The 20,130-nt window shown below is 41.9% G+C and overlaps 2 protein-coding genes across 3 annotated transcripts; both read right to left on the reverse strand.

Annotated features, from left to right (window-relative positions):
* Nucleotide 1: 1 nt before the first annotated feature.
* LOC137190682 (regulator of G-protein signaling 22) lies at nt 2–14,845 on the reverse strand. The gene is made up of 21 exons (XM_067600205.1): nt 14,639–14,845; nt 14,285–14,467; nt 14,076–14,161; nt 13,328–13,512; nt 12,484–13,219; nt 12,075–12,236; nt 11,659–11,845; nt 11,279–11,401; nt 10,958–11,059; nt 9,214–9,408; nt 8,493–8,585; nt 7,879–8,072; nt 7,582–7,744; nt 5,990–6,154; nt 3,454–3,522; nt 2,648–2,806; nt 1,848–2,027; nt 1,574–1,759; nt 1,302–1,442; nt 111–1,001; nt 2–20 (listed from the first exon to the last, which is right to left on the reverse strand). The coding sequence occupies exons 1-20, from the start codon at nt 14,705–14,707 to the stop codon at nt 720–722; spliced, it is 3,660 nt and encodes a 1,219-aa protein (XP_067456306.1). The 5' UTR covers nt 14,708–14,845; the 3' UTR covers nt 2–20; nt 111–719.
* A 366-nt stretch (nt 14,846–15,211) lies between these two features.
* Nucleotides 15,212–20,099, reverse strand: fbxo43 (F-box protein 43). 2 transcript variants are annotated; one of them, XM_067602422.1, is made up of 6 exons: nt 19,987–20,099; nt 18,008–18,838; nt 17,122–17,871; nt 16,760–16,862; nt 16,291–16,485; nt 15,212–16,103 (listed from the first exon to the last, which is right to left on the reverse strand). In XM_067602422.1, the coding sequence occupies exons 2-6, from the start codon at nt 18,814–18,816 to the stop codon at nt 15,855–15,857; spliced, it is 2,106 nt and encodes a 701-aa protein (XP_067458523.1). In that variant the 5' UTR covers nt 18,817–18,838; nt 19,987–20,099; the 3' UTR covers nt 15,212–15,854. The 2 variants fall into 2 exon arrangements, with proteins under 2 accessions (XP_067458523.1, XP_067458522.1); XM_067602421.1 differs by lacking the exon at nt 19,987–20,099 and adding an exon at nt 19,193–19,932.
* Nucleotides 20,100–20,130: the final 31 nt, after the last annotated feature.

Raw genomic sequence — 20,130 nt, forward strand, 5'->3', positions numbered from 1 at the left:
GTTGCAGACTCTTACACCCCCTGCAGTAAAATATGAGAGCAAATTATGTTTTAGAGGCAAACTGAGTGCTTTGAGTGCGTTTCCATCTTTGTGTTTTGCTGTTCACTTACTGTTGTATCTGTTACACTGTTTACTGTCTGTTCTGGAGGAGCGATGTGAAGGCTGCCAGTAGCTGTGCTTACTGCCTGCTGACTTCACACTGCAGTCAGAGGAGGAGTCTGGAGGGAAGGGAGACAGTTGAATGACAGTGTTAAGCACCTGCTTGTACGGGCCCTGAATATATTGACGGATGCTCTTTTTACAGAGAATAAGAAGGGTTATTTATGCCTTAAAGACTGCTGATACCATCTCCATAATCATCAATGAGTTCTCAGGTCTTTGTACTCAGTATGTCTCCACCATGTAGGAGTCAGTGATGATCTCCATCTGTGTCTTTAACAGTGTTTCTCCTCTATACCATCCCATTAAAACACTATTTGCACTCTGCTTCATTTCCATTCACCCTCATTCACTATGGACTGGAACTAACTTCTGCATTAGCATCATGCTTCATTTAGACGTCCATGCAGTGTGGGCTCGGACTAACTCCTGCACAGAACATTGACACTTAATGGACAGGCTGAAGTGGCTGTTTTGGACAGAGTTCTACATAATGAGACAGTTCTGACATGTGGAGGGGGTCGGCTTTACAATGCTTTGGCTTCGAGTGCCAGGTAATATCAGACCCTTGGAAATTTAGCTTGGATTTTACCGTGGGAATGGCTAAATGTCATTTCAGTGTTATGGTTTCCTGCATTTAGTCTGGCTAGTAGCAGAGAGTGGTCAAAAGCGCTGGATGTGGGAGTTTTACTGAGCCCTGGGAGACAAGGGAATGTGTGTGTGTGTGTATGTGTGTGTACACCTGAGACTGCGGAGAACGAGGCTTCCAGCTGACTCTGTCTCCTCAGCAGCACCTCCTCTCTCTTCAGAGCTGCCATATACTTGGAGTAGGACCACGACAACTGAGGGAACATTTCCAGAAATCTAGTCAAATCAAACATGATTAGAAAAACGGTTCAATTAGAGGATAGAGTTTCTTCTTTATAGTCTGTGGTTTGTCTCAACGATGGCTTGTTTGGACTTCATGCTGTAATTGAGTTTTTCTTTATCACTGCAGTCTTTATTTTAATATGTTGTGCTTTCAGATACTTATCAAAGAATAATTTAGTTTGGCTTCTTTTACAGGATACACTCTACGCAAACATATCTTCAGCTCAACCTTCTTAATGTTTTAACATTAGGAACATCAGACAGCTTCTTACCGGCTGTGCAGGAGTCAGCAGCGCTCTGCTCTGTGTCCCTGACAGCTTCTTTTCACTTCTTCTCTCTTGTTCTTCTTCCATCTCATCTTCGTCCGTCTCTTCATCCTCCCTAAAACTGAAATCTTGCCTTTCCAGCTCTGCCTACACAAAAGAGGTCCGATTAAAATTAATTTGTCTCAATCAGAGATTTTCTTTTACTTAGAAGTCTTGCAGAAATATTAGAAGTTGCATAACCACATTCTTGTCACTCTCACTAATCTTTCTTTCCTCACCTGGGCTCTCCTCCTCACATCCTCTTCCTCTTCTTCCTCCTCCTCTTTTCTCCTCTGTCTCCGTACCCTGGCTCTGTGTTTGACTCGTTTTTCCTCCAGGAGAGGAAGGAGCTGCTCCTCTTGGACGCTGCACCTGAGCTCTTGAAACTCAGGCCAAACCTTCAGCAATTCACTGAACACTGACATCTAAATACACAGAGAACAATCACACACATGCAGTAAATAATACAACACAACCCATACTGTTAGACACACACAAACACACACACACTACCTGTGCCTCTCTGAAGATGTAAGGGCCCAGCTCGTGGCGTTTCTCCAGAATGTGTTGAGCCTGCTCAGGAGGGATGTCTATCTGCAGGGCGGGTGGCATGGACGAGTTGATAAAACAGTTGATGATGGTGGAGATCTTTCGCTGGATTGTGGTTTCATCGCTGTGGGAATGACAGAGGTCCTGCAGAGAGGGAGCAGAGGAGGAAGGAACGGCAACATAGGAACCATTTCCAAGTTACCACTGCTCCTTAAATATTTGGAATATTACTGAAATTGAGAGGAGTGAAAAGGGAATTTTTGCATTGAGAGAAGACAACTACAGAGGTTAGCATACTCGTAATACCTTCACACTACAGTATGTGTCTTGTCCTCGACTGTTTCTTCAATTACTTTTAACTTCCTTTTATAGTTAATAGTAGGGCTAGACCAATAAACCAGCTAATATTATCTTATCACTAATATATTATATTATATTGCATATCGACCAATTGAAACATTGTCTCCATTACATAGTTTGTCCACCAGAGAGCACTGATGGGTTTATTTTTCAACTCTAAAATGTCTCATTATATGATATATATAAATGGTCCAAATTCCTTAATGACCCTGTGTAAGTCAAAAAAAAGAAAAAAGAATATTGAGCAATATATAATCATCAGAATTTTTTTAAACTCTCAAATATTTGTATTGGCCTCAAAAATCCAGTTTTAGTTGGGCGAGGGAGACAAGAACGATGTGGAAGTGGAATGTATAGAACAAAGATGGCTGAGACCTGCCAGCACATCTTATAGCATTTTGTACCTTGTACCGCTGCACTTCCAGCCAAAAGAGCACATCATTCTCCAGGTAGTCTCCTTTCAGAGAAACAAAGTGCTGGAACTGCATACATGTGACGGGGTTGAGGAGGATCCGTCGAAACAGCAGGATCTCTTTGGAAGAACTCATCCACAAGCCCTCAGCCTGCAGGAAGGAAAATCAACGCTGTTAACTGCAAGTAAACTCCTTCAGGAGAAACAAAGGATTCCCAGGGATCAATAAAAGTCATCATCACCTACTTATGTGTGAATATTTTCCCGGCAGAAAACATTAATTTGCACAGCAGTAGAAGATACAGTATGCTCCTGAACAACAGCAGTAAAGATGATCTGTGACCTACAGAATGAGCTGCAGTCTTAGCTCACAGAAAACTGAGATAATGACACTCCTTTATTCAGAGAATCTGGTCTTTGCCAATGATGAGATAATGATCATAAAGATGATAGTCACAATCATGTATGAAAACTCCTTCCTGTAATCATCCTGCTTAAAATGTGAAATGTTCATGTTTTATATCTGTGTTGTGCTGTGAAGCTGAGATGAGAGGACGGGAACAGAGCTGCATGGAAAACACTCCAAAGACTATTAAAGGAAGGTTAGTAAGGCTGATGCTTTAATCTTATTTATCCTGGATCCAATTTGGGAAAACTAACCACAGGGCCAAAATGGTGTTTGACAAAGCCAGTGCTTGAAGCCAAGTCATGAACTAAATCACACATGCTTTCAGGCCAGGAAATGCCTTATTTCTCTCCATTCAAAATATCCAGCTTCCCCAGAGGATTTCTCCTTACCTTCCAGGCTTCTCTCCTCGTCTTGCGTCGACGGTAGGCGTTCTGCAAGAGCCTTTCTGCTGCTTGGGGCTACCACACACACACACACACACACACCCACACACACATACACACACACACACACACACACACACACACACACACACAGAGGTCAAAAGTCAGAAACTGAGTAAACTAGGATAAACAGGGATACTGAACACCTCTCTGCTCTGCACTCTCCTGCTCTCTGTCACTGGCAGTAACTGAAGCTCTGTCTCCTCTTTTTTACCTTTCACCTCCCCTCACTATTCATTTCCTGTATTCTAATTCCTCCAATCTCCTCTTAGAGAGATCTTCACCCCCCTGATGTGATCTTTCTCCCACCCTGACCTCGTCCGTCCTCCTCTTCACCTCTTAACTATATTTTCCAGCCTTCCACTCCTCCTCCAGTGTGTAACGCTAAACTGCTTCTACCTCTCATTACTTAATGAGAGGATTCATGTGACCAAACATAGTAAACTTGATAACATAATGAGGCAGAGCAGTGCAATATGCGGTTTATGTGTTACCACTTGATGAGGCAACCTGAGAGAGCGACTGGACAGTGACATCGTTTCAGTGGTTTCTCACAATGCAGAGTCACTAATGCGCATCTGACTTCTTATCTCTGTCTGCTCTTGTCTCAAGGCCATTATACAGCAGCAATCAAAGGCTTTAAGGTTACATGATATTAAACGAGTACAATTTATACACATTAGGAACTCAAGGTTGGCAATGTGTCTAAATTACCGCCACTTTTTGAATTCTGTGACAGATAATCAAAGAAATGGAGCCCAGTGTAAGAAATAATATTTGCATTTTAAATAAAACCAACAAAATTCAACAATTTCTGCATGTACCAAACATCCTGCTCAGTAAATGGACGTATGTATAGAAATGTGTAGTTAATAAGTAGCAACAACTATTAACAGTCAGCTAGTTTGTAAGCTCTTCCAAATTGAAATGACATCATCATAGAAATCATGTTCACAAGCTTTTGGTGGTGTCCGACCTTTCATGACTTCTTTACTGATTTTAACCTCTGCTAAATCTCCCAGAATCCACTGCTGACGCCATCATGGAGGCCCATTAGATACATGGATGTGTATGATAATGACTGAATACCGAACAACAAGAAACATAAGTTGAAAGAGAGATAATGTATGTTGTTGTTGTTGACCTTTGTGCTTTAGTTGTAAATCCATTCAGTTACGATTAATTAGTGTAAAAAAGTGGAATTGTTTTTAAATGTAGGCTACTGTGGAAGAGTCAGCTGTTGTCTTTAACCTTTACATGAACTTGTATCCACTTGTTTTAATACTAAACTTAAAATCCTGAAGAACATGGTCATGTGGCTGTGACAGTATACAGTACTGTACTGTATACAGTATGCACTAATCTTTATAGTAAGTAGTTGTATACTAATAGCAAATGATGCAATACTGTGACTTTATAACGCCACCGCCATTAAACTTAAATCTGCATTAACTTGCATTTCTTGCCACTTGGGGGCAGCAGAAACAAATTCTGAACACAACACTGACATATGATCACCTTTTAAGGTGTTATGTTGAACTCGTTAGCAAACAGCTGCTTATTTCCACATCCAGCAGTTATGGAGCAACATTATTATTCATTTGGAGTCGTGTTTCTGTCCACCTGGTGAATGTAACATCAAATATTCACTCTCTTTTAGCTCTGTTTTTGCTCTCTACCAACTCCTGAGAGAAATATCTGGCTCTTTAGCTGCTAAATGCTCCACTATGTTCACCAGCTAGTCTACAGATAACTGTGTCTGTTTGCCATTTGGTGCTGAGCAAGTGGTGTACAGTGGGTTTTTAGAGCTTTTTCTCTGGAAACAGCTGCCTGCTGCGGCCGAAAATTACGCTATGAGAGCGCTGAGATTGAACCAAAATTTGCAGCTGGATTGGAACTGTTTCACCACCATCCAATTTTTTGCAGTTGTGAGCAGCTCCTCTATTTCTGTTGAGTCTTGCATGGTGGGAGAATAGTCTCCAGATTTTTTTTATTCGTCATACTGACTGTTTTTAATTTACTTTCTTTTGTCACGTTTACAGTTTGAAAGTTCCTGCTCTGGTCTGTTTCTTGATGACATCATCAGGTTTATCTCAGGTTGGAAAGCTGGAGACCGCCAGTTTAACAAAAAGCTGGTGATACGTACCAGGATTGTGGAGTATTTACTGGGCAGGGAGGGTCTGACAAAAGATTCTATCAAGTTGTATTTTTGTAGTATGATAGTGCGATGGCGTTCTTGGTGCTTGACCCATACCAGGGACTAAAAGTCAGGACATCAGTCTCTCTAAATACCTCAACTTTATGGATCAGTACATCACTGGAGTACCCCTTAAATTTTTATTGTGAGACAACCAATTCGTAAATGTAATCATGCCACTAGCTCTTAACAGCCATAGTTATCCAAGAGCTATACACCTCCAATATGACAACCAGTGTGTGTGTTATCAGCTCTATAAATACAAGGAAGAAGCCGGATGTCCACCTTTGGTGTGTGTTTCTGTCTCTCTGTGAACTCTGTCGTAGCCAGAAACACAGGCAGCCATGTTTTCTCAATGTGACTCCTGACGATGTCCTGGATCTCCATAACAACCGGGTTTGAGAGACACTCTAGTTTCAGACGCTCCAGTCCACCTGCAAGACGCAATATCTACATACACACACACACACACACACAGAAACAGAACATAAGGAAGACAAAGTTAAAGACACAGTAGAAGCACATGGTTGCATGTGTGTGTTCATGCATTCGATATGAACGCTAAAGACTGTACATGTCTGTAGATTTCTATAAAACCACATGAAGAACATATGAGGTGGACTAACTCAGAGAAAAACTGCCCACAGTGGGGAAACGCGACTGAAAACTTCTCTCCTTCCTGACTCCCACTGCGCTCTCCATCATTCCCATAATCCCTCTGTTCTCTTCATCTCCCCTGTCTGCTTTCTGTCTTCTTGCATCGATCTGGCCGTGTCTCCTTATTTATATCTCCTTTATATTTTCTCTCATCTCTTTCTGCATGCACACAGGCAAGCATGCACGCATTCACTCACACACACAGGCTTCAGAAATGAGAACCAGTCGTGGCACTGGAGTGGGAGTCAGTAGATGAAAGGAGGCCAATCTGTGACTGGATGACTGAGTGATTGAAAGAGTGAGGGGCCAAAGCAGTAAAGCTGTCAGTCTCTCTACATCGCTCACGCAGACGAGAACCAACGCTGAGATGTAAGAGCGGCAGCCAGGGCCAATCCTACAGAGTTAGAAGCACTAGAATTGGCATCCTCATTCAAATGCACAGCTCTAACGATCAGTTTGATGGTATTTATGAGACGCGGATGACAAATGACAAAGGTCACGCACCACAGTTGAATCTATATCAACAAGTTCACTGTTTGTCTCTCTTCTTAAACCAGGAAGCTACAAGAACACCCTGATATCAGGACTATGACATACTGGCGCAAACCTCAGTATGTCATATATACACACATAAATAACTGTTATTTTAAATACTCCAGATCTCTGGTGTCCCAGAAAAGAAAATCATGTCCCATCTACTCATCCTAACTCTACATACCATGCCCTCCTGCAGTAATCCTAGAATCCAGAAACCTAATCTCAGACTATAAATGTCAGGAGAGATTTCATCCTTCTGTCATTGTTACTGGAGCTGATCTTCTTTGTCTTCCGGATCCAAACCACACTCCTCTCCTCCTCCTTGTTTTTAATTCTAACCATGTCCTCTCATCCCCTGGTCCCCAACGACACCCTGCTGTCAGAGCTGTCAGCATGAAGTCTGCAGGATGCCAGAAGAAGGGAGATGGGAAATTGTGTGAGAGCTACAGCGGCCTCTGTTTATCAAATCTGGATGTTGAGCCTCAGCTGGAGTTCATCCCATCATGGGATTGACATGTCACGGGCACCATGTTTCTGCCCCAAATGCTTTCCCAGGAAGCTGACAATAATTTAAACTCACTGGAGTTGTGACTAAACCAAAATGGGTGTGTTTGTCTTGTGGATTTGAAAGAAGTGCAAGAAAATTGAACACACTGTCTTTTAAATGTGAACGACTGACGTACATCATTCTGCTGTTCTGCTGAGGCGGGGCTTTCAGAGCCAAAGAAGTACTTCCTGTCGAGGTATTTGCTCGCAATGTGAGACGACCTCTCCTGTCTGACAGCCTTGTCCCTCTGAGGAGTCCTCCTGTACTGCTCCAGATCCAGCCAGCACGTCAGATGGATACTGAGCAGGAACACACGTTGAGAGCATCCATGTTACTTCCACATAAACCTCAGTGCATTGTATATATCCTACAAAATAATGTGATGAATAATGTGAGGATATAGGTCTAACCAGGACAAACCAGCACAGCTCACCTGGCATCGTGATCCTGGAGGAAGGACATAAAGTGACCGATCTCATGACGGTGGCGAAGTAAGGAACCTAGACGGTAACCTTGGAAACGTGAAGACACGTTTGACCAAGAGTCAGAAGCCCGGGTGCCCTTTGAGAACGGAATAGATGTAGGAACAGAAGAAGGAGGCAGCATGAAGCTGCACTGCTCCACCTGCTGAGGAGATACAGCAGGAGAGAGGAGAGAATAACGGACAGAGAGAAAAGAGATGGCAAGAAAGAGAGAAAAATAAGGTGTGGTGCAAAAGTCTTAACAGGGATTTTTCCACATCACATCATGCCCAGTGCTGCCTTTTAGATGTTCTAAAGTCACTGTAAAGCACAGAGTCACATGGATCATTTCTTCTATATAACAGCAGTAACACACCATTGTAAATGGCACGTTCATGCCAAGTAATATAGTCTTGGAACAGCAGATAACCAACATTGTTACTAAGTGAAGCATAAACACTGGAAAGTCGTCATTTTCACATTCATATTTACATTAGCTGTTTTATGCTCACAGGTGTGTGTTTATTGGCTATTAACTGAACACCAGCATTTTATAAATCTGTGGCAGTAGTGAATGCTGGCTGACCTGATTCAGTCGCCGCTCTGATTCCTCGTACAGACTCTGGAGTTCCCTGTACTCCTGACTGTAGACGCAGCGCACCTCCTCCTGCACACACACCTTGACACGAACATGCACACACACACACACACGCGCGCACACACACACACGTAAAGCCAAAGTAAATCTTGAATTCAAATGAATAAGTCTAATCAAATCAATTTCAACAGAAACATTTTAAGACATTTCTATAAACTTTTGTTTACATAAACTTTTTGTGGAAGAGTCACCTCCTCCTCAACTTTCCAAACACTAGGCCACTGTCAGGTCAAGTTAGTTTTTGTTATATAAAAATCACTAAAAATCACAAATTTGTCTTTGAGGGCTTTACAGTCTGTACACCAAACAACACCCTTTAACCTCAGACCCTCAATTGTAATGAAGAACGACTTGGCAACGGTTAGCAACAAGAGAAGAGGATTGGAGCGGGCTGGCCCTGAACCACACAACGAGTGGGGTGACAGAGGAGAGCTGGTTGAGTTCACTGGGGTTCAGCCTGTATCCTTTTTTGTTGTTGGCAACCAGAGACATTCAGTACATACAATAAACTAATAGTAAATTTTGGTATAGTAATAATTTCATGAGTTTCAGGCAAAATGTGCTGTAACTTGTAAACTTATTCAAGGAAATCCACTTCCTCAAGTGGAAAAGAGGGACGTGGACTGGTTCGTGTGTGTACTGTGGTTACCTGCTGGAGGGACTCCTTGTCCCTGCCCACCAGCAGTGTCCAGGGCTCCAGCAGGATGTTCAGAGTGTGCTCCTCAACCTCATCAAACAGCTCCTCAAAAGCAGGCATCAGTTGGTCATACACGTCCCTTCGGATCACCTCATCAACATCAAGACTCCTCCTGGCAGAGCTGAAAAGATATGTAGAGTAAAGGAGCTGGAGAAGAGAGGAGAAGAGAGGAGTGGAGAGGAGAGGAGATGAGAGGAGAGGAGAGGAGAGGAGATGAGAGGAGAGGAGAGGAGAGGAGAGGAGAGGAGAGGAGAGGAGAGGAGAGAGGCGGTGAGGAGAGAGGAGATGCAGGGAGTGAGATGCAGGATGTCAGAGGAGAGGAGAGGAGAGGAGAGAAGATCATAAAAATGTCATCACTTCAGAAACATTTCTCTTCACAACCGCCATCACTTTCATCATCCCGATTGTTCAGTGCGCTCATACACAATATTCACTATCTCTCATCACTGTTGCCATCACACCACATAAATGTCACTCATTTAACCCTCTTGGCCATGACACGATGGAAAGATCAGCTTCATGTCATTCCTCTGGTGAACTAAAGGTTAACTGAAGGAAAATAGATTTCACTGGGAGGTTTTCTGGACCGGACCACTCTGCTTTCTTCTGGTCCAACTGTAGCCAGACAGGGTGGTTCTGGGTTACTGGACTGGCGCAGAGCTGGGGGGGTCTGACTCACTTGTTTTTATGGGCGTTTAAATCTCTCCACTTATTGAGGGGTAAAGAGGGTAGAGAGAAGCAGAGAGAACGGGAGTGGCGGGCCAAGAGAGTATGCAAACAAGAGCAGGTGTGCGCGTGTGTGAGTAAAAGGGAGGGGAAAGAAAATGTTAAACATTCTCTGTTTTATTGCCTTTTTAAAGACTTTGTATTTGATTACAGATTGCTTTTTATACAGCTTTAGACATTGGTTCTCTGCAACTTTCATTTATTGTGATTTATTTTTCCTGGTAATTCCTCCCGAGGAGGCCTCTTTATCTCTCTGGGTATTGTATTCCACTGTATCTTAATTTCAGAATTTTAAATAAGCCATAACTTATTTTTACCACAGAAAACATGAGTCACATAAATGTACCCATATTTTCATTACTTGAAATTAGTTTGATGTTGCACAGTTTGTCTTGGCAACAAAGACTTTGACGATAAATAAGGGAAATTATAAAATCAAACTATTTATTATCTGGAATAGTTAGTTGCTATTTTTTTAGGTGCAAGGAAAATTAACTTATTCTCAGAGGAGTGTTATGTGACAGGAAAAACCTATCACTAAGGTAACAGACTGCCTGCAGAACCGGCCTGAACTCGACTCTAAGTAAGAATGTCTCAGCAAATGCACTCTAAAACAGCAAATAGATACATACAGACTCAAAATATTTCACAAAAACGTTATGTATTTTATTCATCTGTAAAGAAATGTTTGGGTTTCTGTGTTATAGACAAAACATGTTTCCTTCTCCTTTATTTTGATTTACAGACATTATAGCTTTGCTTGATGCTTGCTAACTGCAGGGTTAGTGATTGTGTTAAATGGCTACTGATTTGTTTTTAGATTATAGTTTACATACTGTATTTGAACCAGATACAGGTTAACATTTTAGTATTAACTCTTGTGCAGGGAATGCTTGTATTATGTATGTATGTGTGTGTGTGTGTGTGTGTGTGTGTGTGTGTGTGTGTGTGTATGTGTGTGCGTGCTGACCTGAGCCTCTCTCTGTATTCTGTAGGGGTCCAGCCCATCCTGGTAGAACAGCTCATGGTAACACTGCAGGTCAGTCCAGAAGTAAACTGCATTCTCCCACAGCTGACACAGGATACAAGAATCACTATAGTTATCATCATGGACTGTGTTCATCACATGTAATTAAATCTGTATAACAAGTGGACATTATTGCTCTATATTATGATAAAAATGATATTTTAAATGTACCGTAAGCTACTATTTATATGCATAACATCCATAATATGATGGACTATGCAGACTAAAAATGCAAACATTAAAATTCAATAGCTGCTGTTGTACCTGGTTTCCAGATTGTTCACAGTAGTGTGTGAAGTATAAACCAGCACGTGTGTCTGCACAGAGAGCTTGTAACATCTTTTCAATTCTTCTGCTGCCCAGTAGTTGTCTTTTGCTGGAGTATAACTGATAAAACACACATTTAGGAGAAAATGTACATACCATCAAGAAAACAAACAAAAACAAAACAATAACAACTAACAAATAATAAAATATAACCACCAACATACTCACGAGTAAAGAAAAATTAACCTCACATCACTTAACACACTCTGCACAACCCAGACAGAAATGGCTCCATCTCTGCTGGCTTCTGTGTTTTGATTTCATGTCACATGTTGCTTCAGAGGGCTATTTATGGTGTCATATCATAATGCTCTTACCTGTGTGCTGGCAGTACGGGGGGATCGGGGCAGCCGGATATCAGAGCAGAGGGGAGGCAGGGTCATTGAGCCACAGTGGGGCTGTATGTGTGATGGAGGGCTAACACAACACTCTGTCCACTGCCCCATATGAGGGGAGTCGTCACGGTCTGCCTGAATATACTGGGATGTCCAGAACCGAGGAGCCCTGTGGGGGTGAGAGAGAGAGAAAGGACTTATAACTATACAGGCAAAAAATACTCTCTGATATTTGTTATATTCAGCTTATGTTAATGTTTAGATCTAACGTACTTTAATGGTAAATGTAGTCAGTAATATGTATGTACACTACACACAGAGATAAATACACAGATATACACTAATTCCTAATACACTGACATTAGGAAGCTGAATACTGTGTGAATTGTGTGTCTTACCAGTAGTGCAGCAGAGACTCAGTGAGGCAGGGCTGAACTGAGTGCAGTTTATCTTCTGTCCAGCAGGGGGAGGTAGTCAGTCCCAGTCTGGAAAGCAGCTCCACATTCAGACAGCTCTGGCTGCTGCTCAGCAGGTACCGGCTCCTCATCAGGACCAAATACCTGATCCACATACCACATTACATCACATCCGATACTTCATTACATTCATTACATTTCTAAAAAGACAAGCATTTTAGTTTTTTCTTGCCTGAATTCTATATCAAACCTTCTCTGATAGTACAGTTCGCTCTGCTTCTGTCCACTAACAAAAAGACCAAGTTTAATTTATTACCCTTTTGCACACATGATATAATAATCATAATCATACACTAAGAAAAAGTTTGTCTCATAGTGTTGATATGTTCACCTGTTCTTCCGCTCCCTGTGCTGTGTAGCTTTCAGTCTCTCTATATCCATCCAGAGATTAAGCAGCTTCTCTCCTGGTGTTCCTCGCAAAAACTCCATGAACTCATCCAAGCCTGGTCTATTGTCATGGTAACAGGTACCATGGCAACACATATCAAGCACAGTTTCCTGGTCTGTGCCCCTACTCCCCACCTCCCTATTCTTCTTGTCCCATTCTGCCTTTTCTTCCCGTCCACTCCCCCTCTTGGCTTCTTGAACTTTCTCTTTCTTCCCCTCCAATCTTTCTCTGTCCTCATCAGCTGAATACTGACAACCTTTACATTCACTGGATCTGTCTGTGGTACAATTTGTCAGGTCTCTAGTGTTTGCTCGTCTCTGTCCATCCACCATGACCACTGCATCTTTAAGCACCTGTTTAACTACTTTGGCAGCCAAGTACTCCAGCTGTAGTTCAGAAGACTCATAATTCAGACTACTGGACTCTTTAAGATGTTGCTCCCCTCCAGCAGCAGCTGATGACTCTGTGAAGTAGAGGCTCAACTCTGCTTTTGGGCTTCGGAGTTCCTGAGTTTTCTCACATTTAAAGTTAGAGGAGAAGGAAGCAGAGGACAAAGAGGAAGAAGAGTTCTCTGGCTCAGAGCAGCTGGAGGAACACCTGGATGATTCACTGCATTTTGTGTTGATATGTCCCATCTGACCAGAGGGTAGACATGTAACGTTATGCATCCTAAAAGAACCTGTAAACAGATGAAAGAAATGCTTAATTTCATGACAAGATTTAATCAAACAGTACACATATATAGACGCATATACAGTTCGTGCCTTTGGAAAACTCAGGTATATACCTTGTTTTGCTGAAATATTCTCTTGAGCATGCAAGCATGTTTGGGCCCTCAGGGCATAGTTATTTTCCTTGTCAAACTGGGAGGAAAAACACAGTTGTGTGGCTGACAGTGTGGTTTGACCTGAGCTGCATTTCCTCCTCTGGATAATGAAGTTTGGGTCCCACTGAAACAACAACTTGGCTAGTCTGGGAAAGATCAGAAAGAACTGATACACCACCAGTCACAGTATACATAAGCAAGTGTTTTTTAAAGCATTAATACTTAATTAATTGTTATACATTCATAACAGTTATGTAATTTGCTAACTTAATGATTGTTATCTCTCTATCAATGCCTCTACTGTATGTGAAGGTTGCAAGTTAGTGTGGGTCACTCCATCATCTGATCTGTACTGCGATATGGCCCTGAGGCCTCTGGCAAGATGCATAAAGTATTAGGCAGATTAAAAGAAAGGGGGAAGTAGGTCAAAGGTCTTTTACACAGTCACAAAGACTCCTAGAAACTGGACAGTAACCACTATATTCTGCATCGTACTGCAAGAAGTTAGTACTGCATAATCACCATCAAAAGCATTCCTTGAAAACTGACTGAAGTAATTCTTTAAAATCTGTGTTAGTATGCAAACATGGATGTAGCAGAAATGAAATAATCACAATGAAGTCAGAAAATGCAGAAAGGAAAGTCTCGTGTAAAATAACATTTGCTTTATGTGTGTAAAGTACTAGTACATGCATCTGTGGTACTGTACCTGTATTCATAGTAGCAATCACTTTGAAGGAAAAAGGGCAATCTTTCCTTCATGATCCACTGAATTCCTTGCTCTCTGTCCAGGCACTGCAACCGTCAGACAGACATTCCTCAAAACAACTCTGTGAAGCTACAGTACATATCTCCTCATCTCCAAAAGACATTAATTCAACTTTTGATTTCCAAATAAACATATTATTCACTACTTACACAGACAGTGTAATGGTTGTCTATCAGAGTGCTTTTGGCCAGCACCGTGGGGTCATGAGTAAGGAGTTGTGATTTGCTGTGGTGTAGTACTGATCTGATTCTTCTTGAGACAAACTCAGCTGCTCCGTTCACCACCTCAAACTGTCCAGTCTCCTGTTTGTACATTAAAGCCTCTGGGAAAGACTGAGGGGACATATGACAGCAAAAAAACAAGGATACATTACGTATTACTGATTTATATTGGGGTTTTTTTTAAATATGTGTATAGACAGACCTATGTAACACAGTGTGAGAAATAACTCGCAACTGGTTTTGTCAATAATATACCACATCTATATGTTAGTTCTACTTTACCGGCAGACTTAAGAAATCATTGAAGAAGTGAGCCAATACATCATCAGAGGCCAGAAAATTCTCCTGCATGTAGATAATGACATGATTAGTCTAAGGAGTATCCATTTAAGGAAGCAAATTATGGAATTCTGCTAAAACCAAACTCATCACAGCCTGAAGAATCATGAAATGTCAATAATCAAAACTTGTACTCACGAAATTGCCAGATGTAAGATGTGGAAACTCTTAAACATAGAAAGTAAAACTTGTTAGAAAACCAACATCTATTCCAAAAAGTAAAATATATTTCTTAAAGTATTACTTACCAGTTGAAAGTACTCCACACATCGTTCACCTCAAAAATACAAATTCCTGTACAGTATTTTCAAACTGGAAGCCTAGAAAGTCGAGCAAGGTAATCACATTTCATCACATTAGGTCAGCCGCAAACCTCTCAGTGTAATTACAGACACACTGCAGGTTGCTATGGAAGTGGGGTCATTTTCAAAACACAGGGGGGCGGTAAAAGTTTAACCAGTGAAGACCATAGAGAAATTTGTATTTCTTCTTGATGTTCCAGAACTGAGAACTACATTTATCCTTTTTTTTTTTTTAAAACAGAATTTACACTATTGTAACCATCTAAGATTTCTTGTATGTAGTAAAGTTAAATGAGAGAATGACTTTGTTGTTGCAGTTAAGGCAAGGTAAGGTCATACCACTGGATGGCGCCAAACACTGACAAATTCATTTTTATAGACCAGTGGAGACAGTCAAAGACCAAATGACTATTTCACAAATGAGAAAGACAATGATGCAGGTATATATAAAAAAAAATCTAATTTATTTTAAAACTGATCTGAAAACACATTGGTAAAAGTTGAAGATCTCATACAGGAATTCCAAAAAAAAAAAAAAAAAAAACATACTGTACAGCAGATCAATGTGTATGTGTAAGTACATCAGCAGCAATGTTCATACATTGTTGTCTGCTGGTGAGACTTCCACCACATTCATAATTAAAAACACACAAGTAAGAATTGTGTCGAAAAAGTTGGAAAAATACAGTACATAGATAGGTATAAAGACATGAAGACACATGGATGAGTACAAAAGTTGCTCACATGTACTGGCTACAAATAAGTTTCTTCGTTGGTAAGCCTAGTCTTCACCATTCAGCAGCAAAAATAGAAAAGTGACTTTGGCATAGCAAACAGGAACACAGTCCACTTTAGGCTCATAGTCTCCTAACGTTTCGCTTGCTTTGAGCGCTTCCTGGAAGAAGTATGTCCTTCCTGCGACGACCAACAGACTTGCTGCCACACTCTCTAGAGCCGTGGAAAGCACACAAGCAGGCTGTGCAAAACTGGAAGCCGCAGTCAGCGCTGCTGCACACACCCTCCCCTTTCACTGAGTGACACCTTGCAGGATGCTGACATCGAGGGCAAGGTTTGAGGCTCTCGTCACTGAAGAGGGTTTTGGCAACCTGAAAGGAAAGCGAAAAATGAATGAAAATTACATCAAATAAATGTCAGCATTTCCTTCAATAAGGTTAATAAGAATCCCCCTCCACCCTCCGATGAACAGCAATCAATACAATGACATTTTATCCCAACATGAAATATGGTCTAAATATTTAAAATAATATACAGTCTTACGGTTTTGAAACTCACTTCTAGAAACTTTTCGCGTTTGCTGCTGCTGCCTGAATGTAAAGCGCTGTGCTGTAACGGGGTTAAAGTGCCATTTCCTGACTGCGGGGTGCAGTAGCTGGAGGTCCTGGACTGGGCCTGAACAGTCTTGAGGGCCGACCTCTTGAGCACAGTCAGTCTGGTCTCAGCATCTGGGACATGGACAGAACCACCAAGCTATAGGACAACAGCACAAAGTTAGAAGATATCAACAATTTAATCAATGTTGACAAACTGGATGTCGGTGAAACAAATGTTACTTCGCAATGTGTCACGGGTCAGAAAACAGCACTGATCTCTATGAACTGAAACTCATTTGTACTGCTGACCTTCATGTGTTTTTACTTTGATAGCTGATGGAAAATACTTGCTTGAGTCAGAAGGCAAAGCAACAGTGCTGTACCCAACACCCATATACTGACATGAGAAGACATGAGAGAAAATCTCCTACCTCAAGAGCAGCCTCCACTTCACTCAGGTGAGTTCTTCTCTTAAAGCTTGCTCGCTTGTCCTGCTGGATGATTTCATTCCAGCTCTTGCACACCTGACCACACCTGTCAAACAAATACATGCATGAGACAAATACTTACTAGCCCGCATTGCACTGTTAATACTCACTATCTGTCCTCGACTACTTACCAAGTCTGGACTTGTCTGATCTAATTAATAGTCAGGCTCAGTCATTTAACAAACATTCAAAAAGGAAATTTATACAAGTTTTTGATAATAATTATTGAAAATATTTGATAACAAATATTATGAATGTTCTGTGAGTAATGAGAGCCGACTTTGTTGAAAACATCAACTCCTCACCTGTAGATGCACTCGGCTGTCAAGTGGCCGAGTATGACAGCCAGGATATGCCTGAGGTTCCTCTTCATCAGTTCTGTGAGTATGTCCACTTTCCCCAGACCCATCTTCCTACCGATCAGCCCTGCCAATGGCATAGTGGTCCTGAACGTCACTGGGGTCTCAGCAAGTGCTGCTGTGGACTTCAGCTGCTCCTTCAGGCTCGGACTTTGGCCAACAAACATCTGGGCCTTCTGCTGGCACATGGCGTGAACCAGCTGCAGGGCTGGTGTCAGAGAGAGATTTACTGGGGTTGTCCTGAGAGGAGTTGCATCTGGATTAGCAGGGGCTGTGCTAAAAGGTGTCATGTTTTCTGGCTTGGCTGTAGTTGCTCTTAGCGGGGTGGTATAGTCTTGTTTTGCAGAGGCCAAACCATCAGAGGTCGTGGTATTACCACATTTAATAGAGAGGACCCTGCGAGGGGTGGCACTGTCAGCAAAAACCTCATCTTCTTTAGAACAGCTGTGGTGTTGACGTTCATGCTTTCTGTCCGTCAGGTCTTCCTCAGACTGAGAGCCCCCTTCTTTAAGTGTAGAAAGCCTGTTCTGACGCTGCAAAAGGGAGCGCCGTTTTGCCTCTGCCAGATTTGGGGTTTTACAGTTTCCTCTGGGGGCAGAGAGCAGCAGCTCCTGGAAAGAGCCGTCATGGTCCACCGAGGAGTCTTGGGATTTATCAAGAGCTAGAGAACTGAAACCACTGTCTTCACACACAGACCTGTTGGGGGGGTTAGGAGGGAGTTAATTCAGACTTGGTTTCAAATTAACATAGGGAACATTGTTTATTCATTCATTTATTTATTCATTCATCAGTTGGGAAAATTTAGAAAACCAAATGTCAAAAAAGCCCGTACCTGATGTATTTGGGTGTATGTGAGGATGACGGTGTGCACAAGACACTTGAGCTGTCATATAGGTCATTTGTCACACCGCTGACTGGTGATTGAGAGTTCTCCTTAGATGAGGCAGGCTTGAATTTGCTTAAGCGTGGAGTCTCAACATTAAGTTGATCAGAGGCAGAAATGCTTGCACAAAAATCTGCATCTGAGAGTGAAACTTGCCTCGCTAAACTGGAAAGGGGAGCAGAGTTGAGTTTACCATCTTCAAGAGTGGAGGTCCTCATCTGAGAGAAGAGGAGACGACGTTTCCTTCCAGATAATTGCAGGTCCCGCTCCAATTTTAAAGTGCTTGATGCCAAAGCCCCCGTCACAGTGTCAAGAGAGTCAAACGACACACTGAGCCAGTGCTCAGACCTCACACTTACGGAAGATTCAGCCCTACTGGTGCATGGTGATCTTGTTTTGTCAGTTTTGACATCCACAGCAGGTTTGAACATGAGATGTCTGTGTCGCAGTGAGCCATCTCTCTTGTAACCTTTAGGAGTTTCACACCAGCTAACTGCTGATGGCCACTGTACCTCCCTAGAGTCTTTGCCCAAATACCTGACTGATTCTCTGGTCCTCTCCTTAGGTGTGACAGAAAGCCTGAGGTTCTCTTTAGGTGTTTCATTGAAGTCTACTGAAGACAAAGATCTACAGGAGTCCGCTCCACTAATGCTCTGCGGACTGTGGAACAAACCTGAGTAGCCGCTGTCAGAACAGTCGTAACAGTGCTGGCCTTTGCAGCTGTCATGGTAGGCTTTTGACTCAGGAGTGCACTGCATTTTCCTGATGATGTCAACTGACCTGTGGACAAAAGAAAAGCAGTAAATAAAACTCCTAGAAGAAAACTAACAAACACGGCATTGAGTATCCATGACAGCATTGGGCTTGGAGGGGGTTAGAAATGGTAAGACTCACTTGTTTGTTGATTAATTGTCAGAATTGTGCATCTTTAGTTTTTCTGTTTGTATTTTCTGAGTCAATTAATAAAAAAAACCTTTAAAAATTGAGTGGGGAATTAAATTATCTAGTCAAACCTTAAATTATGAGCTTAACTAAACAGAGAACAATATTACACCAGACAGCACAAACTAAGCTATCTAAATGTGATCTGTTCTTGCTAAGTCTTATTTCTAGGTGCAGTCAAGTTGGACTCACTTTGTAGTAAAAGATGAGGCAGGTGATGGGTGTAGGTATGTCTTTTCGTCTTGCGCAGTGCAGCTTAGCGGTTTGTAAAAGGAGTCAGCTGGTTCAACACCAAACATTCTCAGCTGTTTCATGAGCGTTGCTATGAGAACGCGTGATGCCGCTACAAAGCGAGCTGTAGCCGCCAAAACAACCGAGCCCGACCCTCTGCTCACCGCACACCTAGAGGTTCATGTATGCTACTCTCTAAAGGGTTAACATATGAAAGTTAATGGAGATAACTGAATTTTATTTATAGGCTTGGTCTCAGTTTCTTGACTAGGTGAGGAGGCCGAAAACAATCATGTTAACGTGCACATAGAAAGCACAAGATGTTACCCATATGGATTTAGAAAGTACTAACTATATCATCTGCACTTTAGACTAAGCTAACGCTAAAGGTCTTCATTTTAGGTACAAAACAAACTCATCTTTGTTTGAGCAATTAGCATGATGTGAAAACACCTGTGTCAACTGCTTGAGTGGTCTAACGTTAGTCTATTGTACGGAGAGATTCGTCGACCTAAAAATCAGATGCTTATTTTTACTCTAATATACATACATGTCATTATGCTAACTCTTCAATTGACGAGTTAATGTCGAGTTAAAGTACGTGGGTGGTGGCTTGTAAGATACATCGTTAAATAGCTCAGTTTTGAACTGTCTCCATGCAGTAACGTTAAATAAGATAGTCCCCAACGAGCTGTCATAAATTGCATTGAACCATAGTATTTGACATTAAACAAGTAATTGAAAAAAATACTTACTTCAAGAAAACACTGGGCTAATGGCGTAGACTGTCTGCAGTGTTGTTAGGCCTCAGCTTGCGGCCCACGTCCTTGTTTGTGTCCGCTACATGTTCATTTACGGCCACGTTTTCAAATTTGGAGCCCAACGTTGAGTGTGTCACG

The sequence above is a fragment of the Thunnus thynnus genome, chromosome 10, assembly GCF_963924715.1.
Source record: "Thunnus thynnus chromosome 10, fThuThy2.1, whole genome shotgun sequence".
NCBI lineage: Eukaryota > Metazoa > Chordata > Actinopteri > Scombriformes > Scombridae > Thunnus > Thunnus thynnus.